We start from the raw sequence: 20,463 nt of genomic DNA, 5'->3' as shown, positions 1-20,463 counted from the left end.
GTCGTCATTCACTTCTAAAATATTAGATACTAGTTACACATACAAAACATTTCTCTTCTCTCTGAATTTAGGTAGCATTATGAAATGATGATTTTTGTTTTAAATTTTGTCAGAGAATTTCCATTTAAGAGAATGTGAGAAATAAAGCATAATTGATTAACTATTCATAAAACATATACATGATATTTTCCCTAAATGAAAAAGGTATAGGACGTAAAAGTATATTATTGAAGTGGTAAACATAAACAGGGATCTTAAAATGGATTCATAGGTTTATGTAACTTAATGTTAAGGAACTTAGCCTATGTTTCTTACGTGTAATCATGCTCTGTTATTAAATGCTGATAATGGATTATTCTGTTACATTTTGGGTTTGTAAATATATTGGGGGGAGTTTTCCTTGAGTCCATTTATATTACATTCCATTTTGTTCTTGTATTGCTATGTTTGACTTTTTTCCTGCATTATTATTATTCTAATTTCAGAACCGGGATTCTGTTAAGGAAGTTTTCACTGTATTTTTAGGTTATCCAAGTGCAACTAACTGACGCCTCTGGTGGAGGTACTATTGGGTTAGATCGTGTGGCAAATATTATTATTCCTGCCAATGATAATCCTTATGGTACAGTAGCCTTTGTTCAGTCGGTTTATCATGTTCAAGAGCCTCTGGAGAGAAGTTCCTGTGCTAACATAACTGTCAGGAGAAGGTATATGAGATGGCTGCTTGCATCTGTGGGGGGATGGGAATTGTGGGGTGGTGGGAAAGTATCTCTTGTACAGTTAAATAATTTAGGTTTGGTGGTTTTTATATAAAGTAAATTATTTTATGTTATAATTTAATTGAACTATGCCTATTAATATAAATAACTCATTATATGTATCATACCTATTATTAGTGAAATGGATCATAACATCATTGGGTTTTCTAACCACAGGAATTTATTGCTTTAATCTGTGATTTCTTTGATTTAGAACTTAAATGCAATTACCTTCTAAATTAAAGAACATGCAGATGCTGGATGAAGGGCTTGATATTCAGGTTCTGTTTTTTTCGGCATTTCTTTTGTGAGGCAACATACGGTTCACTCAGCTCCTTCAGAAATAGGAAATATGAGGTCTTGGGGCGTGGTGGCACGTAGTTCTATCTCCTCAAAATGTACTCATGCTGTTAGCATTGTTACTTTGTTTCACTGAAATCTAGTAATGAAAATTAGTTTTCTAATATCTTGTTTGATAATTCCGAAATGGGTATGATTTGCTTACCTTGCAAGATATTTTCATAGCTTGGTAAAAAATAAGTATTATTCGATTGAAAACTAGCAAGATTTCTGTACATGAGAAAACAAAATGTTGAAAGACAACTGTAATTAAGAAACGTGGTTGTATTTGTACTAGTACTTTATACCCATAAAAAAAGCAAAACCCGCAATCAGTATTTCTCTTCACTATATGTAAGCCACAGATTGTTTTGAGTGCTTAACCTGTCTTTTAATTGTCACTCCACGTTTTAGCGGAGGGCACTTCGGTCGGCTGTTGTTGTTCTACAGGACTTCCGATATTGATGTGGTGGCTCTTGCAGTTGAGGAAGGTCAAGATTTACTCTCCTACTATGAATCACCAATTCAAGGGGTGCCTGACCCGCTTTGGAGAACTTGGGTGAATGTCTCTGCAGTGGGGGAACCCCAGTATACTTGTGCCGCTTTGTGCCTCAAAGAACACGCGTGCTCAGCATTTTCATTTTTGAGTGCTTCTGAGGGCCCCCAGTGTTTTTGGATGACATCGTGGATCAGCCCAACTGTTAACAACTCAGACTCCTGGACCTACAGGAAAAACTTGACCAGGGTAGCATCTCTTTTTAGCGGTCAGGCTGTGGCTGGTAGTGACTATGAGCCTGTGACAAGGCAGTGGGCCATAATGCTAGAAGGTGATGAATTTGCAAATCTCACAGTTTCTATTCTTCCTGATGATTTCCCAGAGATGGATGAGAGTTTCCTAATTTCTCTTCTTGAAGTTCACCTCATGAATATCACAGCCAGTTTTAAAAACCAGCCAACCATAGGACAGCCAAATACTTCTACAGTTGTCATAGCCTTAAATGGTGATGCCTTTGGAGTGTTTGTGATCTACAGTACTAGTCCCAATACCTCAGAAGATGGCTTATATGTCGAAGTTCAGGAGCAACCCCAAACCACAGTGAAGCTGATGATCCACAGGACCGGGGGCAGCTTAGGTCAGGTGACAGTCGAATGGCGTGTTGTTGGTGGAACTGCTACTGAAGGTTTAGATTTTATAGGTGCTGGAGACGTTCTGACTTTTGCTGAAGGTGAGTGATGGTTCTAAATGGATTTTAGTTCCTCCTGGTAAAATCATCAATTTATATAATAATATTCATGAGTTCTTACTGTGTACGCTCTTGCTAATAGGTAAAAGTGCAGTATGGTTTTGAAAGAAATGGAAGTTAGGTGGCTTGTTAATGGTTGACATGACATGTAGACTGACACGACCCTTCATGTATATCTTTTTAGTTTATTAAAAAGAGGAGATTTTCAGGGAGTGTGTAAATTTTATTCCTTTCTATGTGATAGCAGTGCCTTTAAGGGAACTTGGAGGAACTCTAAGGCAAGGTCTAATTTTGTAAGGAAATTACAAGATTGAGCCATGTATCTACAACCAAACACGTGGGTAAGAAGTATTGGTAGCTAGAAAAATGAATATTAACTGGGAAGCGTTTTAAGATGTACTAGACAAATGAAGATAAATCTTCAATGAAAATAATTTTTAAGTGTAAATAGTATGAACTTTTGTGTCGTCATTCATATTGAATTAGGCCTAGTGATGGGTCAATTTGTAATAGTGTTCTTAGACTTGGAAGGGATCACTGTTGTAAATTTTCATGAGCAATGGAATTATAGATACCTTGGCCAACAAATTAGGATTAAGGTCAGATCGCTGATTCCTTTTCAGGGCTGGTTGAATCATCTAATATTTGAAAATCTGGGAAGTTCTAAAATAGTTCTCTTTGGGTGGGAGAAATGTATCTTTACTGAAATCATTGTTTATATCCTGATTTGGGCAATTACAGATTCCATACAGTGATTAACATAGTGTTTTTCTGATAGAAAAAAATAATATATACTCATAAAAACCTCAGGATCTACAAAAACAATGAAAGAAATAAATATTATTCACAGCTCCGTATCTTATAGCAATTCACTGCATTTTTTATTCTTCATCTTTTTAATGCGTATACTTTTTTTGGAAACAGTAATGGGGGTCACGTTGCATGTATAGTATACTTTTTGAAACATCTAATAAGTGTTATGTTTCAGAGTAAATTTTTAAAATAGTATAAAACATTTCTATAATGGTTTTTCCTACTAAATCATTTTGGGCATAATGGAATATGATATGCTTGATGAGTATGGGGGCACAGGTTGGTAATTGGTGACATTTCTCCCTACTTCAAAAGAAATAATGAAAATTAAATGAGGAAGGAGTGGCGATGAAAATTTAAAGTTAGATTTTCCAGTCGTGTTAGTAACTACAAAGAAAGTTATATAAAGTAAGAGCCTTATACAAATTAGTATTACCTTGAATTCTAACTATACATCACACAAAATAGACTATATTTTATAGCTAACCTAGATTCTTAGATAATCTGTAATCTCTTGAGGCAATCTTGACACTGTGAATTGATGAAATGTACCAGCGTCACGGAGAGAGAGAGAGAGAGAGAGAGATGCATTCATGTCTCCTTTCTCCTTTTTCCTGCCTTTTCTCATCTCACCCTTTCATCCTTTTTTCAGAAAGTGGCAAAGAATTAGATGAGGGACACTGCAGGCTGAGCAGCAGAAGCAGTGTTGGGTGTAGGGTATTCAGCGGTGCCCTGTGTACTAGTGGGGTCCTAGACCAAATTGCAAAGTAGATTGCTTGACCCCTGTTGCTGTCACTCATCCCTCCGATTCCTCTTCTGTCTCCTTCCTTCATTTCCCCATATCCTGGAAACTGGTATTGGATGCTGGCATCTCATCGAGCTACCCAAAGACTCATCCCATTCAGGCTGGTTCTTTCACTGAGAATTTGCCATGCCTTTTTTCTATTTCCCATTTTGACCACCTCTCCCTAAGTATTCCTGGTCTTTCAGGCAGGTATTGGCTTGATTACCTGGTGAAAATTATTCATGGTAAGGCCGGAATGAGAGCGAGACTCCGTTCTCCTAGAAGGAGCTGTTTCTAAACAGAAGATGCTTTAGAAGCTCTTTTCCTCACTAGGTCATTCTTCTGGACTAAAGACCAGGAACTGAAACTATGATTCTTTGAAATAATTCTACCTTTTAATTTTTCCATAACTCAAAATGTCCTTCTCCACAATCTGTCCACATTAATGAAATTTTAGTGTTTTATATGTGAAAGGACATGTAGATTAACATACAGCATTTGCTTATAGTGGCACTAATATTGGCTCATGTTATTGACCTATTATAATTCACTGACATAGTTTTACTTAACTTGTTCTAATAGAAGTTATTTTCAGCCTTTGTGAAGTCTCTGTGTTGGTGATTTTGTTTACTTTGGTTTTTATTCCATTAATTTTTTTTATAGGTGAAATAAAAAAGACAGCCATTTTAACCATTTTAGATGATTCTGAGCCAGAGGATGATGAAAGCATCATAGTTAGTTTGGTGTACACCAAAGGTGGAAGTAGAATCTTGCCCAGCTCCGACACTGTGAGAGTGAACATCTTGGCCAATGACAATGTGGCGGGAGTTGTTAGTTTTCAGACGACTTCCAGATCTGTCATAGGTCACGAAGGTGGGTACCTTTTTCTGTTGAGCACGTTCATGCTCTTTTCCATGGACTTCATTTTTGTCTAATCTTGTAAAGTTTCTGGCGTGTTTTATCTCGCCCTTATTTTGTAGAGCTGTGAATGTTAATATGCATGGGATTTATTTGGGAGAGGGCTTCATGGTGAACTGTTTAACTAGATTTAGGAGCCTTGCAGATTGATGTTGTGTTCTAGCTTGCCACTCCCCCCTGGTGTGATTTTCAGGAAGTTAGTCAAGCCTGGGATGCTCAGCTTTCTCATCTGTTAAATGACAGGACATATTACGTACTTTGTAGTTTTCTTTGTGAGGATCAAGTGAGCTAATAAACGTAAAGTACTTGGCATAGTTCCTGGAAGGTGTCTGCTCACTTGTAGCTTTGACATTAAACACTGAAACGTTGGCCTCCTGTTAAAAACAAATAGTAGTTCATAATCAGTGAATATTTCAGCTTGGATTTTATATTGGGTTTAGGTATTTTATGAACAAACTGCCAAACTAGAAAAAATTATAAAATGTCCATTTTTTTCCTTAAAAAACAATAACTGTTGAATCCTTTCTTAATATTTCACAGTATGTGTAGGGTTTTGCATATTTAGGCTAATTTTTGTTTGTTTAAAACGTCATAGCAATGTTTTTTGTCTTTGAATAAGCCTCTTTGAGATAAAGTTGGTACTTATAGTCTGTGTTTCACTATAGTTTGTATTTAGAACTAAAAAAATTCTACCTCAAAGAGTTAAGAAATGAAAAGGATATAGATCATGCATTTGGATTTCTGTTTTACAGATGAGCAAACTGAGACACAGAGAGATTAAGTGACTTGACATGGTCACGTGGCCAGTTAGTTGCTGTGGTGGAAATGGAATGCATTTAAGTGTGCATTGCTTTTCACCTTACTATACTTCCAAGTTTATTTAACTTATCAGTGCAAATGTCTGAGCCATTTCCCGACACTCTTTCCCTTTTTTAGTGGTTTAGACTCTCATGTCATAGCAATAGTGAATAAAAGTAACTAACAAATTGCCAAAAGTCTAATCTAAGGCAGATTGTCAACTCTCAAGAAATTATTTGTAATATAATAAAATCACTGCTGGAGAAGTAAATCTTAATAATGACAATAATATTTGCTGAATGTTTTCTGCGTGCCAGACATCTCACATCTATTATTTTATTTATTTTTAACAATAGTCCTATGAAATGGATATAATGATATACACCAGATTTTCACGTAAGGAAACTGAAATGTAGAGAGACTAAATAACACGCAGTTATTCATGGTGGAGCTTAAACGCAGTGCTGTCTGAATCCAAAGCCCAGACTATAGGGCGCTTTGTGAGAAGAGACTTTGTTTTGCTTGAATTTATAAATGCTGCAGAACTTGACAATGCAGGAACTTTTGGTAAACATTTCAAGCAATTTGAGTTGGAAGGATAATTAATTTGAATAACAATGTTTATGTGAGAGAAGGAAATTGGTGAGAGAACCTGACTATTTCAGGTTAAAGATGGAAATTGGATTTTTAGAAATAATAGTTGAAATCAGGACAATTAATAAGGTCTTTGTGGTTGGAGGAAGAAAGGCAAGTTGTCAAGGATGGAACCAAGTGGAACATCAGGCTAAGGCGCTGGGAAAGGAAAGAGACCCGAGAGGAGAGACAGAAGGCTCTGCCAGAGAGTGGGAAGAGATCAAGATTAGAGTGTTTTCATTAGTTATAGGAAGAAGAAAATAATCCGAGTGTCTCAGACTAACATGGGCAACAAGTAAGATTAGATTCCTAAGTGAGCTAGAGGAGAGAGCAGTACAGGTAGAGGAATTTTAAAGGAGAACTTGGCATGTGAAGCAAATATCTGAGGATGATGAGACGACGTAGATGCCTTAGGCAGTGCTCCTCAAAGTGTGGTCAGTCCTCAAGCCGGTGCCTGTCCACAAGTGTTTGCTACTGGCTTGTGACAGGATAAGTTCAGAAATTGAATTAACTTTTTCTAGAAACTTTTATAACAATTTTATTTTGCTGTGATATCCAAAAGTGATATCTATGGGCTTATATTTTGTGTGGGTTTTTTTTTTTTTTTGCTATTTAGCTTATTTAGTCATTTGTTTTATTGTATTTTACAAAAATATCAGTCTGTAATAGTTCAGGGCAAACAAAACAAAATGAAACAAAATGGACAAAAACCGGTTTTCCTTCCATGCATTAAGTTCGAGAAGCATTGCCTTAGAAGACAGCCTGCTTGTTGGCTACGAGAGCAAGGAAAGGAGAAAAATTGGAGAAAAAGATTAAAGAAGAGTATTTTGGATTTCTTTTTGTTTTTTTAAAGAAATATAGGAAGGAAAATAATGCAGACGAGAATAAATGTGTTAGTTGTATGGAGGGTATAAGTAAGATCAGGGACCAGGAAGGATTAGATTTAAGGAAGGACTTGGAACTAGAGTAGATATGAGATTTTCAACAATGTGACGGAAATTGTTTTTTTTAAGAATACAAAAGAATTTAGATATCCAGTATCACTTTATAGGGATTCTAACTGTAAAGCGGCTGGTGTCATCAAAGTGTGTCCTGTGAGAGTCTGTGGTGATGGTGGTGGTGCATTGGCGGGCTGAGGAAACCCAGGCTCTCTTGCTGGGCACCACATCAACTTGCAGACACTGGCACCTCTGCTCCCTTTCTCCTGGACGGACTTAACCTGAAAATCAGGTTGTGCTCTCTTTAGTTTCCAACAGCTTAAATATCTGTGGAAGATGCAAATAGGAAAAAGGATAAGTAACTAAAACCAATGGTCCAAATGTGTTTTTGGTTAAAAATATGCTGTAGCATATCAATCTATGAGCGTGAGTTTGGTACAGGAAATAAAACACTGAATTGCTTTTATTGCTTACATGAGTGTTCCTGAGGTTTTTTTCATTTTCTAAATAAAAATTGAAGGGAATTTCTATTTTTATCTCTTTACTCCTAAACCTTTTTCTAGAGTCTAAATTAATTTTCCTTTTTCAAAAACATTATATTGAACCTCAAGAATTCAGTACTTTGTGTGCATATGCTCTGTATTGCTGTGAAATTGGATGGAGAAATGTCTATCAAGCATAAGTTTACCCAAGTGAATTAATGAAAACTTCCCGGTGATTCTTCAAAGATAGCTGCTAAACACATGGAGTAAAAAAACTCACACAGTGTGGCCTTTTAACAATGTTAACGTTGCTTTTGGCCTAGTGTTGGAGTTTCATTTATGTGATTAGATTTAAGGCATGGGCTGTGCTGAACTTCTGGCTCCAGAATGCATTTTTGATTCATGGGGAGGAATAGCCTTAGTGTTTAACAATGTATTGAATTCTGTAGAATCCTATTTCTACGTTTTTGTCCTAAGGCAATTGAACAGATGCCCAGTGGTAAATATTCTTTCTTTCAAATGTAATGGGCAGGATTTAGAAATATGGGACAATAGATTTTTACTGTGGTTGCAAACTACGTATAAATGTGCTCTTTATAAATCTGTGTGAATGTTTCACTTAGTCACCCAGCTCAGCAGCATCATAATCATCATGTCACGTTCAATGGATTTAAAAATTTTCCTTAGCTTAGAGACAGTGGGAATCTTTTTTTAGGCCGAGATTTGAACAAGAGATGTGATTCTTTAAAAAATATATATAGAACTGCTATATTAGAAACACTCAACTTTGTTTCTTAACTGTTCATGTTGACAGTTTGTGTTCACATTGTTCATATCCCTATGGTTGTTTTAAATCATTTTCTACTTATTGTAGAGGGCATTCAATTTGGATGGTACGAGTATACAATATGTATGTGTGTCTGTTAAAGTATATTTCCTGTATTTTAGTTTTCTATTATTTTTACACACATTATAGTTGATGTTTATCTTTGTAAAAAGAATCCTGGTTTGTTTTGGTAACAAGTGTACAAAACACTCAGGGTTATTAAAATGCATTTTATATTTGTAGACCTTATCTGTGTTAGGCTAGGCCTAGACCCTATAGGATACATCTTCTGCTTTAGGGTTAAAATGTGTCACAAACTTTTGGTGGACTCTGGATTTCATATCAGGATGCTCTTCCAGGAATGGGGTCAGACTCTTTGGTGGGTGAGGGCCCTCCTTAGGCCTTATCCTGAACAAAAACTAGAAGGCAGGGAAGCACCTAGTAAAATGTTTGTTTTCTGAAAATTTTACCGTCTCTCTCTGAGACCCGCCTTCTGTCCTTTCTCTTTTGTTTAGAAGACTAAGCACTTGTTTGTAAGTTTTTCCTTTTCCAACGACCGTTCTTTGACTCCTCACCCAGGTAGAAGGTAACTTTCTGGTACTTTTTCCCCGAGGCGTTTTAAATAGACCTGGTTCCTGGGAGTCTGCCTTAAAGAGGCAGAGTCAGTAATTCTATTTTGGTTATCTATTAGGAAAATTTCCACACAATTCTTGCTGTTGACACGATTTGCAATAGGCTTACAAGATCATGTGTTTAAGGAGTACTTTGTTTACCTTTTATTTGTGTGTGTGTGTTGTGCTTCAAATTGTGTTTCCTGCAATATTTCCTTGCAAGTTACTTGCATGGTAACATGTTAAAATTTCAAAGGTGATATTTATTAAGTGGTATGGTAATCCTCCCTTATCCACGGGGAATATGTTCCAAGATCCCCAATGGATGCCTGAAACCACGGATAGTACTGAAACCTGTATACACCATGCTTTTTCCTAGACATACATACCTATGATAAAGTTTAATTTATAAATTAGGCACAGTAAGAGATTAACAACATTAATAAATAATAACGTGGAACAATTATAACAGTATACCATAATAAAAGTTGCTATAGATCTGTGCAACTTCAGCATATAATTTTTTTTCTTTCCTTATTAAGTTGAGAACTTTCACCTTTTCACTTAAAGGAAGGACTTTATGGCTTCTCTTTGGCATCTCCAAATTGCCAGCATCACTACTCTTGTGCCTTGGGGCTGTTAGGTAAAATAAGGGTTATGTGAACACAAGCACTGTGATACCAAGACAGTTGGTCTGATAACCCAGATGGCTACTAAGTGACTAATGGTTCAGTTGAGTAGCTTATACAGCGTGGATCCGCTGAACAAAGGGATGATTCACATCCTGGGAGGGTTGGAGCAGGATGGTGCCAGATTTCATTACGTTACTCAGACGATACACAGTTTAATACTTATAAATTGTTTATTTCTAGAATGTTTCATTTAATATTTTTGGACTGTAGTTGACCATGCATAACTGAAACCATGAAAAGTGAAACCATGGATGAGTGGGGACTACTGTATTAGATTATTTTACATGTAGTAAATTTGTAGGAGAATTTTACTTTTTTCTCTCCTTAGTATTTCATTTTTACTTTCACCTTATAATGGTGTATTTATTCCCAAATCTCTATGTACAATCTTGCAACCATAATTTTTTTTATTATTATGATTACAGGTTCCCCTTTAACATGGATCTTTATTGACCTATGTTTTGTTTTCTTCCCACTTGTATTCCTATTGAATTTGTAGCACTTGATCAAACTTCCACAATTTTCTTTTTGAAGTATTCCTAGGTTTTGTGATTTTTAAAAATTTGTAAACTTTGACTCTATACACCTTTTGTTTGTGTCACCAGACAACACTGTAGGTGAAACAGCTTAATAACGCCAAGGCTCTCTCTTCCCTTCAGTAATAAACGTTGTTGTTAAATGCATACTTGCTCTGTGAGAAATTCTGCGTGGTGTACAATAGAGAGACTCCAGGGTTTCATGGCAATGCCTATATTTTGTTCATATGAGTTGTACAAGTATAAAAATTGTAAAGGGTATGCTGGCAATTATGGCTGATTGTATATTCTTTCAGTTATATCTTAACCTTTGGATGATCTGATTCTTAACTAGCAGTCCCTAGAGGTTTCAAAAACAAAAAATCCAAGACATAGTCTACTAATGTAACAGCGACTAAAATTTTATTTTTTGTATTGAAACACTTAAAAAATGTGTACATTGAACATTGAAGTGTTTGAGGAAATTTTATTTACAGATCCTTCTGATGCTTTTGCCTTCTATTCTCCACTCTCCCCAAATAACTTATTGTGCTAAAGTTATATGTGCTTAAATTTAGTATGAAAATTTTATTTTTTAGTAATTAATCTCTAAATTAATTAATCCATGATATTTTAGTTTAAGAAAACTTTCTATTAAAAATATTTTGGTTTTATTATCTTCAGAAATAAAATTGTGGTAGTTAAAAAATATTTGAAAAAGGTATTTACATTTTATTGTTTTATTTCTACTATTGTTTAAAAAGTGTCAGATGTGTTTAACTTATTTGGATAACTAAGTAAAAGTGATATTTTTAATGAATATGCATAATTTTCAACTATATGTTTGTGCTACACAATTTAAATAGGGATATGTTCTTTTAAAGCCTTTTAAACAGCATTCCATTTATCTTTTCATAATAATTATTTTTTAGTGATAGAGTTCATTAGTATTCCTTAACTTGTGTCCATCATCATACAAGACTTTTGACTTGAGCATATTTTCAGCAAGCCCCATGACCATCAACAATACTCCCGGGGAGCTTACATTCCACTTTTAGCAATTTAAAAGAAAAGACTATCATGATTTTCTTCAGTTTTACAAAGTATTACATGAAGATAAAAGTCAGGAATGGAAAGCATCTGAAATACCTCAATTATCCAGGAAGGGTAACTGTAACTTTGGTGAAGTTACAGAGGTTGATGTACAGATTTGACACCTTTCCTTTGTATTTCTTTTTATAAAACAAAATCATTGATGGTATATGTAAGTTACAAATTAAAGAAATGTGATTTTCAGGTATTTGCAAGCATTTTTATGCATGCATTGTGTAAAATCACATTGCCTATCAGTGTAAGGAATTTGTGTCCTTTTGAGAAGTGAAGGAAGAATTTACATGTGTTGTTACTAGTTTTGACCATAAGAACTTTGTTAATTTCTTTAATTTACAGAACGTTTATGTTCTGGTGCATGTTTTGGAGTGTATAAAAATTTGTGTTTCCCGTGTTAGCATGTGCTTTTGTAACTTTTACGTATTGAATTTCCTGAAGTTGTACTAAATGGAAGTATTTAGAAGTGGGATCCCTGTGTTAATAAACAATAAGCATGTATAAAGCTTCTAGAAAATTCAAAGCAGACCAGCTTTGTAATGTTCTTGGAAAAGGTGCTGTAAAGGTTGCATGTTTGGGATTGGGTTTTGTTGAGTCCAAATGTTCAGTTCATTTTCCATGAAGCATTTAACAATCTGTCCTTTTCACTTGCAGGAGAAATTTTGCAATTCCATGTGATAAGAACCCCCCCTGGTCGAGGAAATGTTACTGTTACCTGGAAAATTATTGGGAAAAATCTAGAACTCAATTTTGCTAACTTTACTGGACACCTCTTCTTTCCTGAGGTAATACCACCAGGAAAAGCTTTACCACAAATATCTAGAGGAAACAATGTATTGTGAAGAAAATGGGAAAACTGGATTATGTAATACAATGATTAACAGAGCTTGGTGAGAGAGCTACTTGCTTAGAAACCTAAAGGAAGAACATTACTCACATAAAGAATTTCTGAGACTTAAGGAGGGGTTTGTTTTTCCATATGTACTTGGTAAATCTCCCTTAAGGAAATGGAAAATGTCTACTTTGTTTGAGCCAAGCTCTTTTGTACTCTCCTGCCTTCCTGCTGTTGGTGCCAACTGTGTCCTTTGGAAGATGTTGGATACTGCCTGTCCCTCTTTTACTCCTCACTGTCTTTGAACTTTAAATGCACAAGAGTACATATAGCTCTAAAAATGAATGTCTTTTTATGTCCTGTTTGCACTATATTTTTGAGGTTCCATTTAGAGTCTCTTTCTGATAGATTGAAAGAAGGTGATTGGTGGGGAAATAACTTTATAAAAGCATTTCTTGCATAGAAAAATGGAACCACTTTATTGTAACTCTATTGTCTTCCTCTCTTCTCTGCACTTACTTGGTGTGAATTCTCGTTTGATAACGTGTTTAATTCTTTTACCCTTCGTTTCCATGGCCTCAATATTAAGCCATGCCCATATAACCTTCTGCCTTGACTATCACATTGGACTTCTAATAACTGTTTTCCTTGCAACACTGATCTTCTTTTCCATGCTTTAGTTTTTCCTATTCACTACTACCATAGAAATCTTGAAAGCTTATTGCTTTGAATCAGTGGTCTTTATTTAATTTATTTTTTAAGCCATAGAACCCTTTCAGTGAAAATATATTTGGATGTGCAATTTCTAAGGCCAATGAAAGCAGGAGATAGTTTGTGTTCAGTGACAGTAGAGGGATAAATTTCTTTCTGTTTGACACAGGGGTCATTGAATCAAACAATATTTGTACATTTGTTGGATGACAACATTCCTGAGGAGAAAGAAGTATACCAAGTCATTCTCTATGATGTCAGGACGCAAGGTAATAGAGAATTCAATTTTAAATTTTTTCTGGTATATTATTTTATTCAGAAAAAAATAATAGTTGCTATCCCTATATTTAACAATTAGATGCATACCAACTAAAAAAATTACTTTAAATATTGCCTGTCTCATAAAAATGTTAGATCCAGAAAACATCAACTCAGAATGGGAATACTTATCTTTACAAACTCAGGAAAAACTTCTAAAAATTTTGCTAAATATTCCCTTATGGAGTAAAGTACATTTCCAGAGGGAGAATTTTTCTGTAATTAGTTTTATATTAGCAGACCAATTTGGATTTTGGACCAATAATATAAATAATTCAAATTTAATCATTTTGAGCAAATTATCTGGGTACTCTCCTCAGTGTCTACTCAATATCTGTAATTCAGATAATGAATGTAGGAAATAATGATAATAATACATGAAACGAAAAAATCATGATTTTTTATCTGGAAAAAGACAACTAAAATGTAGATTCTGTTGGTCAACCTGAAGATTTCTGTTCGAGAAGTGAACGAAAGAGAACGCTTTCTGTTATTTTAATATGTTTCAGAGAGTGGGGTTATATTTTAAGTATTTGGAAGTTAATGCCATATCACTGTTAGATTTTTTGTGGTCCCTAACATTTTTAGGAGTGCCACCAGCAGGAATCGCTCTGCTTGATGCTCAAGGATATGCAGCTGTCCTGACTGTAGAAGCCAGCGATGAACCACATGGAGTTTTAAATTTTGCCCTTTCATCAAGATTTGTTTTGCTACAAGAGGCTAACATAACAATTCAGCTTTTCATCAACAGAGAATTCGGGTCTCTAGGTTTGTGCTCCTCTAGAATGAATGGGGTTTTCAGGCAGGTGCTTTTTAAATATTCTGCTTGTGTAGATGAAAGCCATTGCTAAAATAAATCAAAAACAGGAAAAAATTTAAAATGTATTAATTCAGGACAGGACTTTATAACTTCTTTTTTTTTTTAAGTTTCCTTGATCTTTTTTTTTGTGTGTGTTTTCTCCCCAAATCTCCCAAGTACATAGTTGTATATATTTTAGTTGTGGGTCCTTCTAGTTGTGGCATGTGGGATGCCGCCTCAACATGGCCTGATGAGTGGTGCCGTGTCCGCACTCAGGGTTCGAACCGGCGAAACCTTGGGCTGCCAGAGCAGAGAGCGAGAACTTCACCACTTGGCCATGGGGCTGGCTCCTATAACTTCTTTATTTTTGAAAGGTTAAAGGAATGGTGTGTTGTCACAAAAATGCTGTGTAACAATCATGAAATCTCTGCAGTGTGGAATAATAGGCTGGTTGTGGGTCCAGTAACTGAGGCTGGGCTTGGCCAGGGGAAGCGGTCCTCCATATGTCTCTCATTCTTCTCCCGGGACCAGTAGAGGCACAAGAAAGCAAGCAAAAACATGCCAGACCCCCTGACATCTAGGCTCAGAACTGGCACATCATCACTTTCACCTTGTACTATCAGCCAAAACAAGTCACACGGCCAAACTTCAAGTCTGGAGGCAGGGCAGCATGCCTTGCCCACGGCGGGACATCACTGAGCCAGTGATGGTAAAGGCCAAGGATATAGGAAAAGGCGAGGAATTGGGGCCAATAATCCAAGCTGCTGCAGGTGCTTTTAGGAAAGGCAAAAACATTCTCAATGAGGTATTATTTTAAAAGTTTAAATAACTGTAAAATCTTTTCCCAACAAATTCAATTAGGAGCTATCAATGTCACGTATACCACGGTCCCTGGAGTGTTGAGTCTAAAGAACCAAACAGAAGGAAATCTGGCTGAGCCAGATGTTGACTTTGTCCCGGTGGTTGGCTTTCTGATTTTAGAAGAAGGGGAAACTGCAGCAGCCATCAACATTACTATACTTGAGGTAAACTCTTGTGTTATTTCACTATGATTGTATTAAATCTGAATAACCACATACAAAGTAGAAATTAATGGGATATTCTGGTGCCTCTAAATCAGCTTATTTTTTTCTGTGATTTTTTTTTTTAGCCACACAGGGGTTTCTGTTCCTCTTCTAGATAGGCTGGTCTGCTGTTGTGTATTTTGTTATAGAAGCATCTCATGGTAAAGAGAATTTCCTCAGGGCATTTAGATGGCATTAGCCTAAGAGCTTCCAAAGGAACATTTTGATTATGCTAAAGGAGTCTTTGGGCCAGCAAATCCATGTAGGTTAGCATCTTAGTTGTTAGGCCTGGTTAAATTAGAGATAATGAGAAACTCACTAGAGGCTGATGGCATAAAATGTGATTATGGTCAAACTTAAAGTAATCATTGGTGACTGAAATTGTGTTTTAAGTGATTTTTCATGTTGTGAAATCTTGTGCTGCTTTGGGACATAGTATTTCGGCTGCCTGAACGCATTGCCAAGAGGTTTATGAAAATAGTATGTATGGAGAGGGTAGGAGATGGTATGTGTGTGGGGTAGGGGTGGGAAAGAGAGAGAGAATGAATATTGCCTTAGAAAAATCATTTTCAATTACTGTGTCTTTTAGGGGTTCTATTTTAGAAAAAGGTTTTATTTTCTCAGAGGCTTTTTACTTTTACAAAATTATAAGTAAACTATCCACAATCTGAAGTCAATAACTCTTATTTTGTTGATTACCATGGCGCTGCGACCTAATGTAACAGTATGAGAACTCTAAAGCATAAGGCAAAAGGTAATATTATGTCAGTATGTGACATATAACATCAGATGTGATAAAACTTTAAGGTAACTTTTTTTTTCAAATATATAATCTATTGATGTAACTGAATATAAATAAGTGGATTACTCTTCAGATATGTTAGTTTTTAAAGCGGGAAATATGTAGCCACCCTTCTTTCCTTTACAGAGTCCAGTTTGATGAACACACGGTTTCCAGTTCCTCTTTTATTCTCCCTAGGTCTTTGCAGCCCTTTCTGTTCCCTGAGTAGCACGAGATTAAGAGACTGCAGACCTATATAGAGAGAAATAAGGCAGGCTGCGGGGTGAGAAGGGGAGAGTTGTTGCATGGCGGTGGGAAACAGTGGGGGTGGGTGGGGGACAGTGCCTTTTACATCGCTGGTTCTGTAAATCACATTGGTCCATAAATTATGTAATTTCTCCCATTACAAAGATGGCAGAATTGAGGCCTTAAAGTTTAAGTAACTCATCTTAAATTTCAGAATTTGGTACTAGGTCGCCTTGACTGCGAAGCCTGTATTTATTTCATGGTATCGTTCTATTATTCATTCTAATCATTGGACGTTAAGGTAGTTATAAATCTTTTGCTCCTATTATATTTAAAATATATTAGGTTCATGTATTTATATAATTGGTTTGCATATTATATTAGTCTAGGTAAAAAATGATATAATGTTAGTGATTTCATGTGGTTCAGCCTAATAGCTTATCATACAACCAGGTATAAGTTGAATACTTTTATTATTATTTCTTTAAATTTCAGCTTTATTGAGATATAATGAACAAATACTGCATGGTATGACTTATATGTAGAATCTGAAAAAGTAAATAAAATTGTAAGATATTTAAAGTGTATATTGTAATGATTTGATAAATGTATACAGTGTGAAAGGATTCCCCCAGCTAGTTAATTAACATATCCATCACCTCACGTATTTATCTTTTTGTTTTTTTGTGAGAACATTTAAGTTATACTCTCCTAGCAAATTTCAATTATACAATACAGTGTTAACAATTACAGTCACCATGTTTTACAAGAGATCCTCAGAGCTTATTCATCCTATAGCTGAAAGTTTGTTTGCTTTTACCACCCTCTCCCTATTCCTCCCGGCGTCCCACAGCCCCCAGCAACCAGTTTCCTCTTCTCTGTTTCCATGAGTTTGACTTTTTCCTTTTACCTTCAACATATAAGTGATACCATTCAGTATTTGTCTTCTTCTGTCTGGCTTGTTTCAGCCCTCAAGCTTATCCATGTCTTCACAAATGGCAGATTTCCTTCTTTCTCATGGCTGAATAGTATTTCACTACACACACACACACATACACACACACACTCCACGGCTTCTTCATCCATTCATTTGTTCACAGACACTCAGGTACTTTCCATATCTTGTCTGTTGGAAATAATGCTGCAATGAACATGGGAGTGCAGATATCTCTTTGATATCCTGTTTTTATTTTTGGGGGGGCATAGACCCAGGTGTGGGATTGCTGGATCATATGGTAGTTCTATTTTTAATTTTTTGAGGAATCTCCATATTGTTTTGCATAGTAGCTGAACCAATTTACATTTCCACCAACAGTGCCCAAGGGTTCCCTTTTCTCTACATCCTTGCCAACATTTGTTATCTTTTGTCTTTTTTGTGATAGCCGTTGTAACACGCGTAAGGTGATATCTCATTGTTGCTTTGATTTGCATCTCCCTGATGATTGGTGATGTTGAGCACCTTTTCATGTACCTGTTGGCCATTTGTATATCTTCTTTGGAAAAATGTCCATTCATTTCCTCTCCACAATTTTTAATTGTATTAATTGTTTTTTTGCTGTTGACTTGTATGAGTTCTTTATATATTTTGGATATTAACCCCTTATCAGATACCTGATTTGTAAATCTTTTCTCCCATTTGGTAGGTTGCGTTTTCATTTTGTTGATGGTTTCCTTTGCTGTGCAGAAGCTTTTAAGTTTGGTGTAGTCTTAATTGTTTATTTTTGCTTTTGTTGCTTTTGCTTTTGGTGTCAAATCCAAAAGAATCATTGCCAAGACGTTTATTTTTTCTGATTTAAATCTTTTCTACCCTTTTGCTTGCATTTTTATATTTTCTGTTTACTATTTAAGCATATATATTTATAAGATAATTTTAAAAATGACTTGTGAGAGGTAATTACTTTAAGAGCATAATTATGGGGAATATAATGGATGTAATTTTTGCAGGACGATGTGCCAGAACTAGAAGAGTATTTCCTCGTGAATTTAACTTATGTTGAGCTTATCATGGCTCCTTTCACTTCATTTCCTCCTAGACTAGGTATGATGTGTTTCTTCATTTTTATTTACTCATACAAAGTAAAGTTACTTCATTTTTTAATTAGAAGTGATCATTGTGATGTCTGTTAATCTTGGCTATGTGTGAAAATATGGGCTTTTAGATTTAAAGATTGGCACCTGAGCTAACAACTGTTGCCAATCTTTTTTTTTTCTCCTTTTTCTCCCCAATTCCCCCAGTACATGCGTGTGTATTTTAGTTGTGGGTCCTTCTGGTTGTGGCATGTGGGATGCCACCTCAGCATGGCCTGATGAGCGGTGCCATGTCTGTGCCTAGGATCTGAACCGGCAAAACCCTGGGCCGCTGAAGAGGAGCACGCAAACTTAACCACTTGGCCATGGGGCTGGCCCTAGATTTATTTTAATTTTAGAGACTACCATATATTGCACTTTTGTACATTGGACAGTGTAAAGACATTTAAGAATTATTTTGTGATGCTTTTTAAATTTTACAACTATTTCATAACTAAATTTGTAACCTTCAAAATAGGTTTAGTTCTTAAGAAGGCATTTTCCTTTCAAAATTTAAATTAGCTATTTTCATTAAATCTCCAAACTGTCAGATAATTTCATTTTCTTTTAGGTTAAGCTGAGCTTTTATTTGTTTGTTTGTTGTGTTTTCTGCTTCTTTTTGACCTTTTCTCTCTTTCTTTTCATGCTTTAGAAAAGACTCAGTTAATTCATTACAGACTGAAAGGTAACACTTGAACCTCAGTACAAATTTGTGTAGATTACTTTAAAAAGATGTATTCCTGTTTTTAAAACACAAACTCCTGTTTATGGTTGGGCATTTAATGTTTGGAATTTTGTCCGAAGCTTGTAGGTGCGACAGCCCACAGAAGTGGTGAGTGGGTCTGAGGTAGCCAGACCCCATCCCTTGGCAGAAGGTGCTCTGGGTAGAGGGGAAGTGAGTCTGGGTTCAAGGAGGAGAAGCACAGCCAAGAGCAGTGGCCTGAGGAACAGGGGCTCCTCATTCACTTCTGAGGCTCACTATGACAACTTTGAAAATATCCAAAGGGAGCAGTCGGTTTTTAACATATTCTTTTTTTTTAAAGTTAATTTTTATTGCGTTTATGATCGTTTACAATTAACATATTCTTATTTGGAAAAGTTCAGTTCTTTTGTAAAAAAAGTAGAACTTCAATGACTAGGCTGTCTACCATCAAGTAATTACTACAAGATAATTATTGTTCACATTAAGAAAACAAACAAAATACTTCCTATTGCTTTCATACTCGTATTAGAGGTAGTTTGAATAGTTTAACTTTTGTTGATTGCTCTCTAATGCCCCTGTTTCAAATGCTTTGTATGTTAGTACCCTCATTCCTTGTATCTTCCCATTTTACGGATGAGAAAGTGTGGCTAAGAAAATCTAAGTAACATGCTCAAAGTCACACAGCCAGGAAATGGCGGAGCTGGGCTTCTGCTTTGTAGCCTTGAGTCTGATGGGCACAAATCCTGATTTTATGTTCTTTCCTCTACACCGTTGTTCTCTGCGCTCAGTTACCCTTTCCCTACTCCTTCCCCACCCAGGCAGCTGTCATAAATATCCTGAATTAAGGTAGTGCCTCTGAAATTCAAAAGGTAAAGGACAAAAATACTAAAAAGCAAAAAAAATAAGAAATCCGGTAACAGGGTCAGTTAATATTTCAAGACTGAATACTGGATATTGGTAACATACTGAACGTGGTAGGCAGGATACAAAATAAAAAGGAATAAGAGAAGCTCACTTCAATCTTAGTCTCTCTTTTCTCCACCAAACCTTTCCCCATCTTTACCATCTGTCCCAACTTTTGTCTGTATCCCTGTCTTTCTCTCTGTCTCTTTTACCACGTGTATTTTTCTTTGCAGCTTTCCCTGCCTATCTTCCAATTTCTTTCTCTTGCTGCTCCTTCCCACTGTCCCTGTTTTCCTTTCTTCTTGAAATGGATTAAAATAATAGAGACAAAATTATAACTTCGGTTGCTTATTTCATACTGTTCTCAGTTGATTAAATTTCTGTAAGTCAGTGGTTCTTGTTAACAAAATGTTTCCGTATTCAAATATTATAAGTATTTATGTCTTTATTTTCTTAAACATTATTTGAATAATGTTGACAATACCTCTATGTTAGGAATTACATGATCTCAAAGGAACTCTCTTTAACTTCTATATCAACTACTTTTCTTTCTAATCATTTATATTTATTTAAGAAAATGT

The 20,463-nt window shown here is 35.7% G+C and overlaps 1 protein-coding gene across 1 annotated transcript in view; it reads left to right on the top strand.

Annotated features, from left to right (window-relative positions):
• The window catches only part of ADGRV1 (adhesion G protein-coupled receptor V1), a 511,275-nt gene that overhangs the window by 114,892 nt on the left and 375,920 nt on the right, over nt 1-20,463 (top strand). Inside the window, exons 33-40 of the mRNA XM_070569690.1 lie at nt 526-707; nt 1,512-2,323; nt 4,602-4,811; nt 12,113-12,243; nt 13,171-13,270; nt 13,908-14,087; nt 14,980-15,143; nt 18,154-18,247. Of these exons, the coding sequence (XP_070425791.1) occupies nt 526-707; nt 1,512-2,323; nt 4,602-4,811; nt 12,113-12,243; nt 13,171-13,270; nt 13,908-14,087; nt 14,980-15,143; nt 18,154-18,247 (1,873 nt within the window). The remainder of the gene's footprint in view (nt 1-525; nt 708-1,511; nt 2,324-4,601; nt 4,812-12,112; nt 12,244-13,170; nt 13,271-13,907; nt 14,088-14,979; nt 15,144-18,153; nt 18,248-20,463) is intronic.

Source organism: Equus przewalskii, chromosome 13 (genome assembly GCF_037783145.1).
Source record: "Equus przewalskii isolate Varuska chromosome 13, EquPr2, whole genome shotgun sequence".
NCBI classification, from domain to species: domain Eukaryota; kingdom Metazoa; phylum Chordata; class Mammalia; order Perissodactyla; family Equidae; genus Equus; species Equus przewalskii.
Note: the sequence above shows the minus strand (reverse complement) of the source record. Positions and strands in the feature narration are given on the sequence as shown.